This window comes from Fragaria vesca, linkage group LG5 (assembly GCF_000184155.1).
Source record: "Fragaria vesca subsp. vesca linkage group LG5, FraVesHawaii_1.0, whole genome shotgun sequence".
In the NCBI taxonomy this organism is placed as follows: Eukaryota; Viridiplantae; Streptophyta; class Magnoliopsida; order Rosales; family Rosaceae; genus Fragaria; species Fragaria vesca.
The window spans coordinates 3,391,751-3,411,070 of NC_020495.1; the positions used below are offsets into that span (position 1 = coordinate 3,391,751).

The window sequence follows — 19,320 nt, forward strand, 5'->3', positions numbered from 1 at the left end:
CAAACATCTTGCTCTTTGAGTTAGCAAGAATTAAAACGCACGAGTTTTTCTACTTCTAACAAGTTCACTCTTTCTATTTTGAAAGATGTTAACTTTATAAGATATCATACGTGATAACATTTTTTTTTTTTATGAAAGGGGGACGTTAATCTATATTGATCAAATGTAAGAAAACAACATGAACACGATCCGTCCTCGCGGACTACGTATAAAGTGAACCACGCGAAATTACCTATAAGCTAAGCAATTCCAATGTCGAAAACCATAACCTTGAAGCACAAAAGTAACCAAGTAACTAGAACCAGAACTTGTCAGCGCATGCCAACTTATTAACCCAAACCAGAATCACCTTACGCAGAAAGGATCTCCCCGGACTCCGACACCGAATCACTGGAATTGGCAGCGACAACAGCATCCTCTATAGCTTCTATCACCACCCCAGACTGATCTGCCATCCCTGTAGAGCCACCAGAGCTCTCTCCCATCTCAAGAACACGACGAGCACCGAAACTCCGCTTCTTAGCTTTCCTAGGGCCCCCAGAGTTAGCTCTTGCCTTCCCTAGTTGCACCTCCATAATTTTCTTCTTGTTCTTGGAGCCAAAAGGTCTTCCACGTTTCTTCTTCTTTACCGGCGAGATTTGGATCCTGTCATCCTTAAAAGCCAAAAACATCTCAGGTACAAAGGAAGGCTCATAGGGGATTACCTCCATAGGAGCATCATCACTCCGAGCTCTCTTACCCATTGGAATGAGGGTTAAGTCAGCATCTCTCTTCACTCTGATAACCAGATTATAGACTGCCGCCGGAATATGAATAACCAGTAGACCCTCTGAATCCTTTCCCAAGGATGGCAGCAAGGTCGGAGAAGGAGACTTGAAAGAAGCCAGTTGCCTTGCCAACTTTGAGGCCGAAACACCAGGGATAGAGAATATACTCCCTGACTGCGACGACGACGAACTCGGACTCGAAGCCGAGAGAACTCCACCTGAGAAGGGATTCACCGGAGCAGGGAGAGGATTTGAGCGAACCTTGAAAGCTAGGGTTAGGGTTTTTGGTGAACGAAAGCGTCCAAACCCTAAAATATTCCTCTCCACCTCTGCCACCGGCACCAAGCTAACCTGTTGAGCCTTCGTTACATCCGGTGGACCGTCGCACCCCTGAGAAAGATGCTCCAACAGTTCACAAACTCGACAAAACCCTACCACCCTTTCATACTTGAAGGAAAGCATAACCGTCGCCTTTCGACCACCCAAATCAAATTCAAAAAGCATCGGAGGGAATGCCTCCCTCACCGGATCTGATATATCATGGATGAGCCGGACCTTGGCTCGAATTCCACACCGCAAACCAATCTTATCCAGAAACAACACATGCCCTAAGAGATCGCCGACCTTCCCTGCAGCCTCTTCTGTGAACAAACGTGGTGGGAGTCCAAGGATCTCAACCCACACCGACATAGAGGAGATCAGAACAGTGGTCACCTTAGAGAGACCATCACACTCTGAAAGCATGAAGTTGGATCGTCCAAAGAACCATGGACCTCCTTGGATCGGATAGCGATGATCTTCAGGGCGAGAGAACTTGAGCAAATATCGATCTCCCACCGAACGTACCTGGAGACGGTTATGGAGATCCCAGACGGAAGTCAGGGTGTCGATCACCACCTTCGGGTCTGGGAGACGCTTCTTCATAAACAACAGCCTACCAATGGCAAGAGAGGGAGCCAAGGCAGTCGGAGGTCGTGGAGTCACTCAGGGAGTGGCCGGACTGCCCTCACGAATGGTGAGAGCAGTGGCGAAATGGATTGAAACCTCATCAGTCATGGTGAGCAAACAGGGAATGGGTGCTGAGCGGTAGAGAAAAATGAAACCCTAGGGAAGCAAAAACCCTAGCAGCGCTCTCTATTAACATGCAATAGAGTTAAAAATGGCCCCTCATACGTGATAACCTTTTCTTTTAAAAAAAAAGGACGGAAAATTTTATTCAGACTGGATAAACATACGTGATAACTTAATAACTCATTATTGAACTTTAAATCGTTATAAAATAAAATAACAGAAGTTACAGATTTTCTTACGACGAAGATTATCATCCAATACAATTGATAGTTCGCTGAAGTAACTCCCAAACATCAGTTAAAGGTTACATATGTAGTGTCCAATCACTTAACTTGAGTTACGGTTCTTTAGGTTATGAACCTAAATTAAGAAAATTGCATTCTGGATTAGACACCAAGCCAAAAAAAAAACAAAGCACAGAATTACCAAGGCACACAAACGTTCCACTATGAAACGTAATTAGCAGGAACCTCATCTGTCACCATCTCCCTCTCCTAGTTCCAGTCCACATCAAACTCCAATTCGTTACAACTCAAAAATATCAGACTTATTAACCAAAATGGATTGAAACCAAATACTCAAGAGACCAAACCAAAATAGAAAAAATATAAAACAGTACAAAGGAGAGAAGAAACGAATAGAAGAAAAAAAAAATGATGGGGGGATCAGAGAACGGAGGGATCAGAAAAAGCAAACAGAAAAATTGCAGACAGAGCATGCAGTAAGAGGCAGGCTTTATTTCCACGCCCTTAATTAACCCATATACAAAACCTGCCGTGTATTTATATTCACCTTTGGAACAATGAATCTATTACTACCTCTACAGTTCTACTCTTAATTGGGTGTTCTTGTTTTCGAGGGGCGAGATCTAGCTTCGGTAACCGTTCTGGGATTTCTTGGTCCCTGAAAAAAATCTCCGGCCCGGAAGTGTTTTCAACTCTCCGGTGGCATTTCATCACCTACCCACCTCATCAAGTTTCTTCCTTTTCTGTTTTCCATTATCTGATTTTCACAAATTCTTTACTGTCTTTGAAAAAAATCACATGCAAGAGTAATCTAGAGTGTCTTTCCTAACTGTCAGTGAATTCTCTTCGACATATACCCAACTTCCAAACAATCTATTTCAAGATTGATCATGGTTGGATTAACTGACCTAGTTTGTTCAATTTCAATCTGTGTAAGCCTTAAAGTTCACTCTTTACCACCCATTTGTCACTTGAAACACTTTTTTGTTTTCATCTCCTGGGTTTCTCTATAAAACCCGCCTCAAGTTTCTCTATAAAACCCGCCTCAAGTTTCTCTCCACTTCCTCACATTCACTCACTCTGTTTTCATTGCTCTGTTTTCAGTACTCTGTTGCTCTGTTTTCAGTACTCAAAATATGACCAAATATGAGAGCATGTTCACAATGAGGAACTTGCTTGTGCTGTCTCTGGCGCTCAATCTGAGCTTGATTACTAGGGTATTCTTCGACGGTGAAAAACATGGGCTCTTCTTCTCTGTGGAGAACCAGAAGCAGAGAGGTCCATCATTTGCTGCAGACAAGGAAGCTCACGCAACCCAGAAGACTCTTCAGTCACTTTCTTCGTCTGGTCAAGAAGGCATGGAAAAAGTCATCAACCTCGACCAGTGAGTACATTCAACTCAATACTCTGTTTCTTTCTTTCCGGCCTTTCATTTGTGTATCATCAATTTCCACCATTGACGTTTCTTCAAGCATCATTTACCGTCTTGTTAGTCTCGACCTGCCTGTGTATATTGTCATTTCGATTGTCTTCGAGTTTTGCGCACTCCAAATTTTTGGTCGAAGTGAGTAGTGTGTAAAAATGGCCAGGGTAAAGTTGTCTTTTCACTTACTGCAAAAGTTTTGGGGCATGGGGGAAGAAGTGTCAAGCGAGTAGTGATGATGGCGTCTCGAATCTGAAAGAAGGTCAAGAAGAAACCTCAGTTGACGTCAGTGATAAGATTTGCAAAGCATGTTAAGCAACACTTACTAAAATATTTCACTGTTTTGGACACTGTTAAATTTTTTAATGATACTTAAGAGCACAGTAATATCCCACCAAAATTTAGTTTAAAGCCTTAATCTTTGCACTCTTCTTGCTTGAGATTTTCCACGGTGCATGTTTGAGTTGGGCAATGGAGCAAACCCTTTTGTTCTTGAGCCCTGCCTTTGCTTATTGACCCCAAAAACAAAAGCAGTGTGTTTTGTTTGTTTGTCATTTTTATTATGGACCTCAAACTTGGTCATTGAAAATGCACTTGTAAACAACAAAGTTGCAGAATTTGAAGTCCCCCAGATGCATGTTCTTGTGGGTAAACTAAATAAACCTTAACACTTGTGTGTGGCCTTTTCCTTTTGAAGTGTTGGCCTTTGGGAAAGTGTAGTAGAAGAGTAGAGGGCGTCGTGGGGGTGTGGTGTCCAAAGCTTTAAACTTTTGGCCGCCCCATCTTGTGATTTAGCTTTTAGAGCCTTCCTTCTTTTTTAGTCCTATAATTGGGATTGTCTGGACTCTGGATGGATCTTCTTCACCACTTTGTTGGACCTCTCAAGGTTTTAACCCCCACTTTAGGTCTCCACCAATTGACACAGGTCTTTGATCTGATTCTAGAAATGTATAACACCTAATCATTGATTTCTTGATGGAAGGGGCCCAAAACCCACCCTCCAATTGCTGCCTTCCCCATACATTACCTCAATGTCTCCATGCATTTTCAGAATCTCAAATTGCTGTTGCACATTCTTATGTTTCCTCCATCTTTGGAGTGAAAAGTTGTTACATCTTTTACTTTGATACTATGTATTAGATTGTCATTTGTGTTTTTGCTATTTTACTTTGAAATGGATTGGTGAATTTTGTAAAGATTTGATGAATTTCCAAGAATTCTACATAAAGACATCAGCTTTATACTACGCTTGGCTGCTGGTTGAAAAAGCTATCACCTGTTTATATGAGACTGTCATTATGTTCTTTCACTTTCACTTTTACTTTGAAATGGGCAAAGTGAACTTTGGGAGATTTGATGAAATCCCAGGATTCTCACATAAAGATCCAAGCTTTCTTTTGTATGTAAGTTCAACATGCACATGATCTGTTTGTGTTAATGCCTGATTGAATGCAGTGGTGATCCGACTATGTACGAAAAGTACTGGATGATGATGGGTGAGAGAACCACCGTTGTGATACCTGGTTGGTACTCCATGAGCTATTTCTCAGACATTAAAAACCTCTGCTGGTTTTTGGAGCCCGAGTTTGCCAAGCAGGTCATCAGACTACACAAAGCCGTTGGGAATGCCGTCACTGAAGGGCGTCACATTGTGGTTGGGACAGGTTCATCTCAGCTCATTTTAGCTGCGCTTTTCGCTCTTTCTCCAAAAGATGGATCTGAGCCAATGAGTGTCGTATCTACAGCCCCATTCTACTCGGTGAGTTTTATATTTTTGTTTTGATTCTTTTGGTTGAGTTAATACTTGATCCTTGTTTCAACATCTACAGCTTTGTTTTTTTAAGATGAAGTCATTATTCACTGGTTCGCTAGTTTGCGTGCTAGAAAATTTAGGCAAGGTCAAATGCCATTAGTGATGAACCATATGGTTTATTCCTTAGTTTTATATTTGTTTAAGGAATCACTTAGCTTGGTGGACAAGCTTTTGTGAATGGTGTCCACTATAATTAGAACTTGTTACAATGGTTTAAGATATTTTGTGGGAAGTTGGTGGTGTCATCTTTCTCAAAGGCTTGGCTTTCATGCATATGAAGTACATGATTTTGGTATGTTATTGCTACCACCATCGCCACCCCATCTTCTAGACGTTCCTTCTCTTTCATATGGCATTTTATCAATAACTTTCAGAATACCAAATGTCGCTTTTAAACCATTACCTTTTCCCTTAGGAACTGTTTTAATTTTCCCAGAAGAACAAGGGCAGAGAACCTTTTAATAATAAGAACTGTTTTCCCTACCATGATTCTGAAGCTTTACTGTGATCTCAATAATTTGGTCCTTGTCCCCCTCCTTAAATGTTACTAAATCTTTTGTCCCCCTGTCTTGGATCCTATTTTATCCTCCCTGCACAGAGTGCTGTTGCATATGTTCATGCATGTGCCCATTTGAAATAGATCAAACTAGTAATATGGAGATATAAAACTCTCGATTTTCATATAATGACTCAAATATTCTCTGTACTTTCAAGTCAACTCTATATGACACTTGAGCTTGAAGTAAAGAATATATCCTATCTGTAAAACTTGTTAATGTACATGGTTTGTACTTGATGGATTCAAGTTTGTGAAGATTTGCAATGATGGTCTTGCATTTTCATAGGGAGCTAAAAAGATAGTATATGACATGTTAGCATGTTACAAATAGATAAAGTTGTAGTCTAGTGGAAGTAAAAGAGGAGTAATAAAATGAATCTTTATAATTTGCTGGCTTTTTCACATGTTTATGATTTGCAGCCTTACTTTGGTTCTTGATAATCTGTTTGCAGTCTTACCCCGTGATGAGCAACTACCTCAAATCGGGCCTGTACAACTGGGCTGGAGATGCCCGAAGCTTCAACAAAGAAGGCCCGTACATCGAGTTTGTCACCTCTCCGAATAACCCTGATGGATTTGTCAGGCACTCTATGGTTAATCGAACTGGAGGTATATTGGTCCATGATTTGGCTTACTACTGGCCACAGTATACCCCCATTCCCTCGCCTGCAGACCATGATCTGTCATTGTTCACTGTCTCAAAAGCCACTGGTCATGCCGGGACGCGCATTGGGTAAGTAGTGATCCTATATAAGTTCCTCATTTTCTTCCAGTTAAGTTGCTCCAGTAAATATATTTCTTCTGCATGTGTTCTCTAGGTGGGCTCTAGTGAAAGATGCAGAAGTAGCAAAGAAAATGATCAAATTCATAGAGCTCAACACCATTGGCGTGTCCAGGGATTCACAGCTCCGAGCTGCCAAGATCTTGGAAGTCTTGACCAACACCACTGAAAAACATGGCAGCTCAGATTCTGGGGAATCCTTCTTTGAGAAAAGTTACCACCTCATGGCAGAGAGGTGGCGGCTGCTTCGAGCGGCGGTGAACAATGGCAGAATGTTTAGTCTGCCTGACTTTGCACCAGGGTTCTGCCACTTTCTTCAACAGGAGACGCAGCCTCAACCTGGTAAGGGAAAATACCACAAACTGTTAATGAATGACATTATCAATGATAAACAAAGAAAAAAGACATTATGAGTTTGATTAATTTACCTTTCTCTCCAGCTTTCGCGTGGCTCAAATGTGAGGACGATGCAGTGGAGGATTGTGAAAGCTTCCTCAGAGGGCACAAGATTTTGACCCGAGGAGGAAGACACTTTGGGGTTAGCCCAAAGTATGTCCGCATAAGCATGCTGGATAGGGACATAAACTTCATTTTGTTTCTGAAGCGATTGTCCAAAATCCAGTCATGACATCGTACTGGCGCTGCTCCTTCCTCGAGCTGTTTGGAACCAATTTGGCAGAGGCTGCATTGGTATGAGGGGACACTGAGGAAGGAGAAGGAGAGTGTGATCAGTTGGTTTATGTGTAGAATAGTAATAGAAAGTGCTGAAATTTGTACTCGTTAATTTGATCGCATGGTTTTTCTCGGTGAAAATACAGAGATCCAAATCCAACCATATCCAACAAAATTGACAGCAATGTTGGTTTGAAGTTGAAGGCTTATTAGGTAAAAGAACCCACAATATTCCCAAACTCCTATCCATGGAATAGGATGGTTCACTTGACAAAACTGAAAAGCTAATCATTTTTACCTGGTGGATCCAAATTGAGAGCTCTTCCCATGTCTGCTCCCGTTGAGATCAGCAGCGGCCGCCTCCGATTTTTCCCATGTCATCCATTTCCATCCATGACTAATTCCTACAAGTGATGTTACAAGAATGCTCTCCGGGATCCCATATGTGCTCAAAACGAGAGTTGTGTTTACACTTCTGCATTTGTGTGTCAAAGTCCATTGAAGAGAGGAAAGAACCGGTAACCATAAACAAAGGGATTATGGAAAAGTGATACTTATGTATTGAAAGACTAAGTGGTATTTATAAAAACTCGGTAACAAGCGTTTCACTAATTTCAAATGACCTTCCCAAAAATTCATGTATCCGTTTTCGAAATGTGTGGTTAGCAAACAACAATAGTGAAATAGGTCGAATTACATATACCTTTTTGAAAATTCACGCATCCGTTTTCAAAATTAGTGGATAGCAAACGTTGCATATACCTTCCTAGAAATTCATGTATAAGAGGCCAGCAAACATCGACATTGAAGTTGGTCGCATATACCTTTCCAGAAATTCATGCATCCGTTCCAAAATAAGTGGCCAGCAAACATCGACATTGAAGTTTGTCGCAGATTCCTTTCCAGAAATTCATGCATCCGTTTTCAAAATGTGTGGCTAGCAAATATCGATAGTGAAATAGGTCGAATTACATATATACCTTTTCAAAAATTCACGTATCCGTTTTCAAAATTAGTGGATAGCAAACATTGCATATACCTTTTTAGAAATTCATGTATCCGTTTCAACATAAGAGGCCAACAAACATTGACATTGAAGTTGGTCACAGATACCTCTCCAAAAATTCATGCATCCGTTTTCAAAATAAGTCGCCAGCAAACATCGACAGTGAAGTTGGTCGCATATATCTTTCCAGAAAGTCATGTATCCGTTTTAAAATTAAATGGCTAGCAAATATCGACATTAAAGTTGGTCGAATTGTAGATAAGGATGGTTAAGCTAGGGGATAAGCGTTTCACTAATTTCAAGCCACATTCCCAAATATTTATGCATCCGTTTTCAAAATAAAAGGCTAGCAAACATCGACATTCAAGTTGGTCGAACCGCATATAAAATTGGTTAAACTAAGGAACAAGCGTTTCACTAGTTTCAGGCGACCTTCCCAAAAAATCAAGCATCTGTTTTCAAAACAAATGGCTAGCAAACATCAACATTGAGGTCGGTTGAATTGCAAATGAGATTTTCACAATTCGCATAAGAGCGTTAGAGAAAATTCATGCGTAATTTATGGAAATCAATAGGTAACGCACTAGAGTATGTTGACTAGGGACAATATTTCATAATGTTTCACACATACTAACGCAACAACTTCAACAAAATCACGTGAGTGTCATAATATAAATTTCAGTATTTCTATGACGACCGTCTATAAAATCGAACACGAAGTAATCAGAGACAACCAAAATTCCAATCACATTTTTGCTCTCTTATCAAGCCGAAAGTTTTTACCTCCAACTAAGGCAGGTAGACATTGAAGATCAATTGTTGAGCAAATCTATCCAAGCATATACACCACTACACCAGCCATAGAGATTCATCCATTTCCCTGCCAATTCAATCAAACTAGAGTTCCTATGGCTAGGATCTACATCAACTTTCTCTTTTCCTCTTAACCAAACACCAACTAATTGTGATTCTTTTAGTTGGAAACAAATACAATGTGTCCTCTTAACCAAACTCTTTCTTCTGGAATCTGGATTGATGAAATAAAACCCAGTGTCCTTCATGAACCACCTTCTTCGAGTTTTTGATTCGTTTCAACTCATTGCTCTTCTGCTTCACTCTTTTTCTCTGATGAATCGAGGCACTGCAATTTCAGAGGCCTTTTAGATTCTCCATGCTGCTTTCTCTTTCTGTTCTTCTTTACTGTTAGCTTTGTGTAGCTCATTCAACACTCCAAAACATTCCAAGTTTTCTTCAACGTTACAAGCTTAGAAAAACAACATTATGAAAATATTGGGCTTCATGGCCCACTAAGAGTCCACAATGTTGCATCCCATGGCCCAATTACTTTATGTCCAGGAAAGAGCTCCAATTCATCAACTGCCGCCAACTCATCGCCAAGTTCATGGTCTTCTGCAATTCATCAGTTACTTCCTTTTCTGTTTTGCATTATCTGTATTTTCTTTTTCTGGGAATAAATTCAATGTCTTGGGAAAACTCACATGGAACAGCAGCATTCTCTATAAACCCAGAATTTTGGGGTGTCCTTCCAAACTACCAATTAAACGTCTTTGACATGAATCCAAGATGCAGTTTCAAATTTTGTCATGGTGGAATTGACTGGAGTAGCATGTACAATGTGACTCCAGAAGACCAGTTTATTCAACTTGAATCCAGAAGACCCGCTTCTGCAAGCGTTACAGTTCGTTCTTCAACATCCATTTTCTCCTGGGTTTCGCTATAAAAGGATTAAAAGCCACCTCAAGTTTTTCCAGTTCCTCACCTTGTTCCAAAGCATCCTCTGTTTTCATTTCCTCTGTTTCAGCATTCACTTCTTTCAAGTTTCAACTACTTCCCTTTCCATAGCTCTACAAAAATGGCAAACTTCTTTAGCATTTTCACAATCACAAATTTGCTTATTCTGTCTCTCGCCCTCAATCTAAGCTTGGTGATGAGGGTGTATCTCAATAGTGAGAAACATGGCCAACCAAAAGTTGTGGACGTTGAAGGTCCCGCAACCCAGAGGACACTCCTCTCTGTTTCTTCTTCATCTGGTGAAGAAGATATAGATAAGGTCATCAACCTCAACCAGTGAGTACCCTCTCTTCAATACTCTGTTTCTTCCTCTCTGTTTTTCAATTTTGTATAATGAAATCTATACTAACCGCCTTGTTTGTATTGCAGTGGTGACCCAACAATGTATGAGAAGTACTGGATGATGATGGGCGACAAAACCACAGTGGTGATTCCGGGGTGGCACTCGATGAGCTACTTCTCGGATGTGAAAAACCTCTGTTGGTTTTTGGAGCCCCAACTGGCCATGCAGATTATAAAACTACACAAAGCTGTGGGGAATGCCGTCACTGAAGGGCGTCATATTGTGATTGGGACAGGCTCGTCTCAGCTCATTATTGCTGCGCTTTTCGCTCTTTCTCCGGCAGATGGATCTGAGCCCATGAGTGTGGTATCTACAGCTCCATTCTACTCGGTGAGTTTTAAATTTTTTTTGTGTTTGATTCTGTTGGAGTTGGTTTAGTTCTTAGTCCTTGCCATTGATTTGCTTTATGTTCTTGCATGCAGTCTTACCCGGTGATGAGTACATACCTCAAGTCGGGACTGTTCAACTGGGCCGGAGATGCGAGAAGCTTCAACAAGGAAGGACCCTACATTGAGTTCATCACATCTCCGAATAACCCCGACGGGTTTTTCAGGTCCTCCACCGTGAATCGAACCGGAGGTATGTTGGTGCATGATTTGGCCTACTACTGGCCACAATATACACCCATTTCCTTACCGGCAGACCATGATCTGTCATTGTTCACCTTCAGCAAAGCCAATGGTCATGCTGGGACGCGCATTGGGTAAGCACTAATCCCATATTCACATCAGAGATCTTTTTTTTATTTTTTTATTTTTTTATAATTGTTCTTGTTTTGCTTCACTAAACAGTTTTTTTCTGCATGAATTTTCTAGGTGGGCTCTGGTGAAGGACGAAGAAGTTGCCAAGAGAATGATCAAGTTCATAGAGCTAAACACCATTGGCGTGTCCAGGGATTCACAGCTCCGAGCTGCCAAGATCTTGGAAGTGATGACCAACACCAGTGTTGACAGCTCAGGTGAATCCTTCTTCGACATAAGCCACCACCTCATGGCAGAGAGGTGGCGGCTGCTCCGAGCGGCGGTGAACAATAGCAGAAGGTTTAGTCTGCCTGAATTTGCACCGGGGTTCTGCCATTTCTTTCAAAAGGAGACAATGCCTCAACCTGGTGAGTGAACTTCACCACAAACCATTAGGTTAATGACTTCATCCAAACAAAATTTGGACATTATGAGTTGATCACTTAATTTTATGTGCAGCCTTCGCATGGCTTAAGTGTGAGGACGATGAAGTGGAGGATTGTGAAAGCTTCCTCAGAGGGCAGAAGATTTTGACCCGGGGAGGAAGTAAATTTGGGGTTAGCGCAAAATATGTTCGAATAAGTATGGTGGATAAGGATATCAACTTCAGTTTGTTTCTGAAGCGTTTGTCCAAGCTCCAGTAAGAACTCATAACATTGTGACTGAGAAGGATGAAGTGTGTGTGATCAGTAGGTTTAGATGTACAATAGTAATGAAGGTGATGCAAATTGTAGCCATCTATTTAATCATACAGTTGTTTCTTAGTGAAATTCATTTGTGTTCAAAATCAATGATATCCAATTTCTGCACACTGCTGCAAGAATAACTAATACTAGGATAACAATTAATCAGCCAGACAACTTTAACTGATCAACCTCTGTATATACTGTATGTATCAATCGAGAAAGACTCCTCATCAAAATACTAACATAGAGAAGTAAAATAGTCAAAATCATCTTGTCGAGTTTGATTCATCTCAAGGTTTTGGATAATTTAGATTCTAAAACTTCTGCCGACTTGCTAAATCAGATGCTTTATTTTAACCAATCACAATATCAGTTGCTCTTCTGTATGTGGTTCTTGATTCTTAGCTTCTTGCAAGTAATTTGCTGGAATGGTTGACTTCAGATCAAAGCCAGAAGCAACTAGCTCTATCTCTTAAGCTGCTTAAATTCAACCTTTAAATTTATATAAATGAAACCTGTGCATGAACATTCATAATATTGAGAATGCATAGTAATGGTCATGCAAGTGTTCTGATGAGCATTATAAATCCCCATCTTTTATAACATACTCTTATCCGTACTGTATTCTGTCTTTTCAGATGATAGGAAAAGCAACAATGGCGTATCCGCATATACAACTCTGAATTAAGTTGAGTTTTCCATACATGAGAACTCCAAGTCAATTCCTTAAATCCTTAACCTAAACATAGACAACCATTCTACTAGCTACCTATCGCACATGACACCAAACAAACCAACAGCAGCAATTATAATCAAATCAAACAGAATTTAGCGTAAGCAAAGATTCTTAAAATGTTTGTTCAGTATTTTTAATATTCTAGCTAGCATGATGACAAAGAATTCCAACTGATATTAAGGCTTCAACTGCTCTACATTTTCTTGTTCCTGCTTTCCATCATGAGGGGTTCTCAGGAAAAGTTGGTTTTAGCTGTATTAGCAGTGTATCTTCTTGTGGGTGCCTTAACTGCAACTTCTGCAATGATTCCTCATGGTAATAATATCTCAATATACCATTTACTTAAAATTAGATATGTTGATGGTATTGCTATATGGCTTTGTTATGTTAGAAAAGTTTCGAATAGTAAATTGATCGATCAGACTTTCATGTTATGTTAACATTTCATGCTTGCTGTCAATTTATAGGGATCGAAGGTGATGAGAAGAGTTCATGGCATGTTGATAAAGATGGATTGAGGAGAACACTTGGAAGAAAAGAAAGCTTTGGATGGCCAAATGTCATTGCCAAGAAAGTAGTGCCAACTCGCAACCTAAGAACAGTAGCGAAAAAATCTGCACCACCTGCACCCATTAGAAATAAGGCAACAACACAGAGATTGCTTCTGTATCTCCAGTCCTTGCCTGATGCCTATTGATGCATGTATATGTATTCTTGATCAATTCCCTAAGCTTTTATTTCAATGTTTTGCCTCACTTGCAACTCATTAGGCTTTGGGGACTTTCTACACTAGGCTGCTACTTCTGTCAAAGACCAGTATATATCAATGCAAATTTCACTCAAGAAACCCAAATGGCCAGATACAGTATCACAATCAGTGCCATAACTAAAATTTCACAGCATTACTTTTGTTGCAAATAGACAAGCAAATTCCATGCATGATGAGTAGTACAGCAACGAAGAGAAGTTCGATATTTAGAAATTATCTAAGCAGTTCAATTCATCAAGAGGTTTTAGATTTTAGATGCTAAAATTTCATCACACTTTCAAAATTCACACACTTGATTTTTGACACATTCTTCTATTTGTGGCTCTTGGTTCTTGCAAGCAACTTGCTTGAAAAGTTGACTTCAGATCAATGACAGAACCAAGTAGCTGTATACCTTAAACTACGAAGAATCTGGATGTTATTTAACATCCTTAATTTAATTGAACTTATACACATAGCCATGAACAGTGACATAGTTGAGTAGTTCTGAAGACTATCAGTCCTGCAACTTATGCACCTAAATGAACGCAATATAATGGAAGTAACATGCCAATTTAAAGTCAACTCCATAATTAGTAACCAAAACATGTATAGGCATCCCTCCTACTACCAAACTCTCATTATACAAAAGCAACAAACAGCAACTAAAATATGATTAAGCACAATTTGGCGTAAACTGAGAATCTATAAATCTCTGTTCAGCAATATCCTAGGATCATAACAAAGAAATCCCACTGACATTAAGGCTTTTACAACTTCTTGATCCAGCTTTCAATGATGAGTGGTTCTCCAGCGAAGTTAGCTTTAGCTGTATTAGCAATATACCTTCTTGTGGGTGCTTTTCCTTCAACTTCTGCATCAGTTCCTCATGGTAAAAACTTCTTAATTCATTGTTAACATGATAAACTTCTTCCATTCTATGGTTTACCATTTATTCAGTTGGATTCTGCATTACAAATGATGTTTTGATTTTCTTGGCTCTAAGTTTAATTTCGAGGATCTTATTGTCTAAAATAAATCCAAGTGATTAAGGATCTTTATTGTCTATAACATTTCTTGCTTTGCAATTTTCCTATGATGACTTTAGGTGATCAGAAGAGTTTATGGCATGTTGATTGTGTACATGGCTTGACAAGGATACTTGGTAAAAAACAAGGCAACTATGGATGTCAAAATTCCATTGTTGGCAAGAAAACAGTGCCCCTTCAGAGCCTAAAAGTAACAAGTAAATCCCCTCCGCCGCCACCCACAAAGAATACGGCAACATTTTATACCCTATCTCCTCCAATTGCTGCATGATACATTGATACCTATGCTATTTATGTATTCTATGGATTGTTATGATGTTTGTTAATTTGGTGTGTATTATTATTTTTGTCGAGAGCATAAAATTTGAGACCTACTCTTACAAGCTATGAAATCTTGGTGCTCTATTCATCACCAATTTAGTAACAGAATCGTAACAAATCGTTCATGCAACTGGAATGGTAGCTTATGGGACACCAGATAATAAACATAAAACCATCTCATTCATCCATTGTCAACATTAGAAATGCTAATAGACTACTTGCTTTGTTTGAAATAAGAGACTCACACAACTACAGAAGTGCTCCAATACTACTAAGACCCTAACTAGAGTTGAAGACACTTGCATTGAAAATATGATAGAAGAACATATCGTTTTAGATTGATCGATAGTACTGCAGAACTCCACAAAACACAGAAAGAAACTAAATAAAAAGTATCACTCATCTGAAGTTATTGACAGTAAGGCCTTGATCAAACTGCCCTTGGTCCTCTTCATATTTTCTGGCATGCCTTCAGTCAAACAAATCAAATTCTGAATTCTGCTGTGCAGCTTCAAATTTCTTTACCTCTGAATTGGGTGTTAATAAAGCAGATAGTAAACGAGCAATGATCTGTTTGAGTTCTGTTTCGACTTCTTGTGGCTTTGGCTAAAGACTTGGCTCTGAAACCTGCAATCCAAAAGGAAACTTGATCATCGGTAATTTGAGGGTATTGGCTGACTACCAATATCAATTGCTCTGCCTCTTCTTCTGTTAAAACCATGTGGTTTCTTCTCATATAAGAATCTAGCAGATGCTTTGCCACAAACAAAGCTGTGACATGTGGTTCCTGGGATCTTGGTTCGATTCCAGCCTCCTTGAATGTTTCATTCACTTGAGACACCAAACTAGTATCATCACGAAGGCTAGGTTCAAGATCTTTGCTGTTGAACTGTTTCTAATATCTCTTAAATTTCTCATCTTGAGAAACTCAAGTGACGCATCTATCTTGGTAGACAGACTTCTTGGGAAGGTAATCAGTCTTTAATAATACTAAGGTAAGGTAAATTCTGTATAGCATAAAAACCAACCGATCGATGTCTAACAATGATCTCAAGGCCAATTAGAAACCCTTCAGATCCTAAATATGAAAACATATAAACATCAAGGAGTTCCCTTTGTAATCAAAGGGGTACGTATATAATTGCCAAATCAAATTTTTTCTTACAGCAAACAAAACTAAGTTGATTTCAAATCTAAACACCCCATTTGACCTTGTTGGGGGTACTGAAAGAGAAGAAACTGTTCAAAGAATAAGAGATTGCAATTATGTAAAATCCAATTTTTCCCATGCCATCCATTTCCTTTGAGGACTAATTTCTATAAGAGGCTATTACAATAGTGCTCTGCAGTTCCTCACATTCACTCAAATTTCCATTGCTCTCCCCCTTTGCACTATGTTTACATTGCTAAGTTTCCATCTCCTTTTGCTTTCGCTTTAACAAAAAGGGCCAGATTTCTTAGCATCATTACAATGGAAAAGAAAATAATTTAAAAAGAAAATAATTTCGAGCGAAAATCTATCTGGGTACATAAAACTTATTGGGCTTCAACGCCCACCATGAGAACAACATGTCCAGAATGTAAAAGCCCATGACCCATGACCCATTCAGCTCAGTTTCTTTATACATATACTAGTGGTCTCTTCCCAATAAAATCTCTACGAAATCTAAAACCCTAGGGCGCGGAGGAGAGAAGGGTTCAGAATCGCCACAATGTCGATGTCCAAGAGCTCCAAGATGCTTCAATTCATCAACTACCGCATGCGCGTCACGATCCAAGACGGCCGCCAGCTCGTCGGGAAGTTCATGGCCTTCGACCGCCACATGAACCTCGTCCTCGGCGACTGCGAGGAGTTCCGTAAGCTCCCGCCGTCAAAAGGCAAGAAGAACAACGAGGAACGCGAGGACCGCCGCACACTCGGGATGGTCCTCCTCCGCGGCGAAGAGGTCGTCTCCATGACAGTCGAGGGTCCGCCGCCTCAGGAAGAGTCCAGAGCCAAAGCCTCCAGCGCCGCCGCCATGGCCGGACCTGGAATCGGCCGCGGCGCCGGGAGAGGAGTCGTCGCGCCACTCGCTCAGGCTCAGCCGGGTCTCTCCGGTCCGGTTCGCGGCGTCGGTGGGCCTGCTCCTGGCATGATGCAGCCTCAGATTTCTCGCCCGCCGATGAACTATCCGGCTGCGCCGGTGCTCAGGCCACCGGGCCAGATGGCTGGTTATCCAGGGCAGGGGCCTCCACAGATGACTCGTGGACCACCGCCTTCTATGCCTCCTCCACAGTTTGCTAGGCCCGGCGGACCGCCGCAGTTTCCACCAGGTCCTCCACCAATGCAGTTTGCTCAGAGACCAATGGGGCCTCCTGGCCAGATGATGAGGGGTCCACCGCCTCCTGGAATGCAAGGTCCACCGCCTCGTCCTGGGATGCCTCCTCCACCTGGTGGTGTTCCTGTGTATGGACCTCCTCGTGGCATGCCGCCTCCACCCAACAACCAGAACCAGCAACAGTGATTTGGTATGTCATAATTTTCTTTTGCTTAGTGCAAGTTCTGTTTGATTGGAGTTGAGTTATTTTTATTGCATTTGTGCCATTGGTATATGTTCAGTTTAGTACCAAAATTCAGAGGCATAATACTTTGGGGCATATACAATTATTTTTTATCTTGGAACTAGGTTTGACACTTGATATTGATAATCTGTCTTAAGATGGTCTTAATCAATAGCCTTGATAGAATAAGCGGCGCTTTGAACTTAAGATAACCTCTATCAAGTCCAAAAAGGTTTGGTCATCTCTCCACCGTGTCCAATAGCTTTGATTTTGTTTACACCTGCATTTATATAAAAAATGAGGCGGACAGAAATCGAGGGTAGTATTAGGTTTAGAAGATATGTCATACCGTTTTAGAACAAGGAGTGTAGTCGGAGTTTGAAAGCGCATTTCTCTTCACATCAGTGATTGCTCAGATGTGCATGTTCTAATTGTTGCTTGAATACATGTTTTGGGTGATTAGGTCTTGAAGTCTAGTTTTCTTCCTTAGCAGAAGTTTTACAAATTGCTCTTTCTATCTATTTAGGATGTGGATTGGTGAAATCTCTGTTGTATAAGGGCGCTATTCTTCTGAGGCTATAGTTCTTTGGTGTGTTTCATATTGGTTATTGAGAAAGGATATGCACGAATTGTTCGAGGAACAACCTGATTTACTCAATGTACTGGTACCAAGAAATCCTTATTTTCACATTAAATTTGATTTCGTTTATTCCAGCCCTGCACATTTCGGTCCATGGTACTGGATATTTAACATATTACATCTGAACTTTGGTTTTATGCTCTCTATGATTGAAATTAAAGTTTGTATCAGTGATAAACTACATTTGCATCTGAACTTATATAGGAGTTGTAGTTAGCTAGAAGTCTAGAACTCTTTGCTTGTTTTAGCTCTACTGTTTATCCAAATTTAGTTGATCATTTTGGGAACTTGAATAACATGTTCTAGATGAATTGAGCTGGAGCTGTTGTCACTTCTACTACTAAACTCTATGCACAGTTTTGTTCTGATAATTTGTTATTCTCTTCTTGCTTAAAAGTTGACTATATCCTGTTTTCTTGCGCAGGCATGAACAGGTTATGATTGAAGAATTTCCAGAGGTGTTGATTGCCGGACGTTATGAACCTAGATTCAGTTTTATGAATGAGAATGAGCGTGTCTGAATAGAGTACTTTTGGCATCGCTATGATGTATCAGCACATTGAACTAGTTATCTGTACAACCTGATGATGATTGTTAGAATTCGGTTTGTCCTTTAATTTCAGCACTATACTTGCCCCCTGCTCTCTGTTGATGATGAGGTTATTAGAATTATGTTTTTCCTTCACATTTCAGCACTAAAATTACCCCCTGCCCTCATGTTGATGATGAGGTTATACCGTTGGATGCATCAAAAGCTTTTCCCAGAGTTTTGGTAGCATCCATCCAAATTTTTAATCAAATTGAACCGTTGTGTACTAGGGGTGGGTTTAGTTTTGTTCGGTTCGGTTCGATTTGTCTATCAATTAATTTACTTATTATTTCCTCTGTCGATTTTGTATCTAAATTCTCATGGACAACTACTGTACCGTATTTATACAACACATAGATCAGTTCAAGAACTCAAAAATATGGAAAGCGTTGCTACTAGAGATACATTTACAGACATTGTGCATCATGATATCGACTGATACTATTGAGTTGTTAAATTTTAGAGTTTTTTCTTGTTCTTTAATTGAGATTTATATTTTAATGTGAATTTTTTTTGTTCAGTTGGTGATTTTACTTACCTTGAGCAAATATGAATTTGACAAAATATATACAGGGTGAGAAGAGAATGTAGGATGAACAAAGCAGAATTGATAAAAAAATATTTTAGGTATTGTTAATGGGTGAACAAAGTAGACGCACCATTTACGAGAATCCACGGATTATAAAAAATCAAACAGAATAAACCCTAAACACCTTGTAGTTTCGTTAAATTATCAATGAACTGACAGCTAGTTTTTAAAAAAACAAAAACAAAAAAA

The 19,320-nt window shown here is 40.1% G+C and overlaps 3 protein-coding genes across 4 annotated transcripts; all 3 read left to right on the forward strand.

Annotated features, from left to right (window-relative positions):
- The first annotated feature begins 2,767 nt into the window (after nucleotides 1-2,767).
- Nucleotides 2,768-7,467, forward strand: LOC101312441 (tryptophan aminotransferase-related protein 2-like). Its single transcript, XM_004298931.1, has 5 exons — nucleotides 2,768-3,467; nucleotides 4,962-5,265; nucleotides 6,331-6,611; nucleotides 6,697-7,001; nucleotides 7,100-7,467. The coding sequence occupies exons 1-5, from the start codon at nucleotides 3,220-3,222 to the stop codon at nucleotides 7,285-7,287; spliced, it is 1,326 nt and encodes a 441-aa protein (XP_004298979.1). The 5' UTR covers nucleotides 2,768-3,219; the 3' UTR covers nucleotides 7,288-7,467.
- A 2,743-nt stretch (nucleotides 7,468-10,210) lies between these two features.
- On the forward strand, nucleotides 10,211-11,876 carry LOC101299870 (tryptophan aminotransferase-related protein 2-like). The gene is made up of 5 exons (XM_004300866.1): nucleotides 10,211-10,425; nucleotides 10,519-10,822; nucleotides 10,915-11,195; nucleotides 11,308-11,600; nucleotides 11,692-11,876. The coding sequence occupies exons 1-5, from the start codon at nucleotides 10,211-10,213 to the stop codon at nucleotides 11,874-11,876; spliced, it is 1,278 nt and encodes a 425-aa protein (XP_004300914.1).
- A 4,568-nt stretch (nucleotides 11,877-16,444) lies between these two features.
- Nucleotides 16,445-18,828, forward strand: LOC101313018 (small nuclear ribonucleoprotein-associated protein B'-like). 2 transcript variants are annotated; one of them, XM_004298934.1, is made up of 3 exons: nucleotides 16,445-17,280; nucleotides 17,840-17,972; nucleotides 18,378-18,451. In XM_004298934.1, exon 1 carries the CDS (start codon nucleotides 16,485-16,487, stop codon nucleotides 17,274-17,276), a length of 792 nt encoding a protein of 263 aa, XP_004298982.1. In that variant the 5' UTR covers nucleotides 16,445-16,484; the 3' UTR covers nucleotides 17,277-17,280; nucleotides 17,840-17,972; nucleotides 18,378-18,451. The 2 variants fall into 2 exon arrangements, with proteins under 2 accessions (XP_004298982.1, XP_004298981.1); XM_004298933.1 differs by lacking the exon at nucleotides 17,840-17,972 and having other exon boundaries at nucleotides 18,378-18,828.
- The last annotated feature ends 492 nt before the right edge of the window (nucleotides 18,829-19,320 follow it).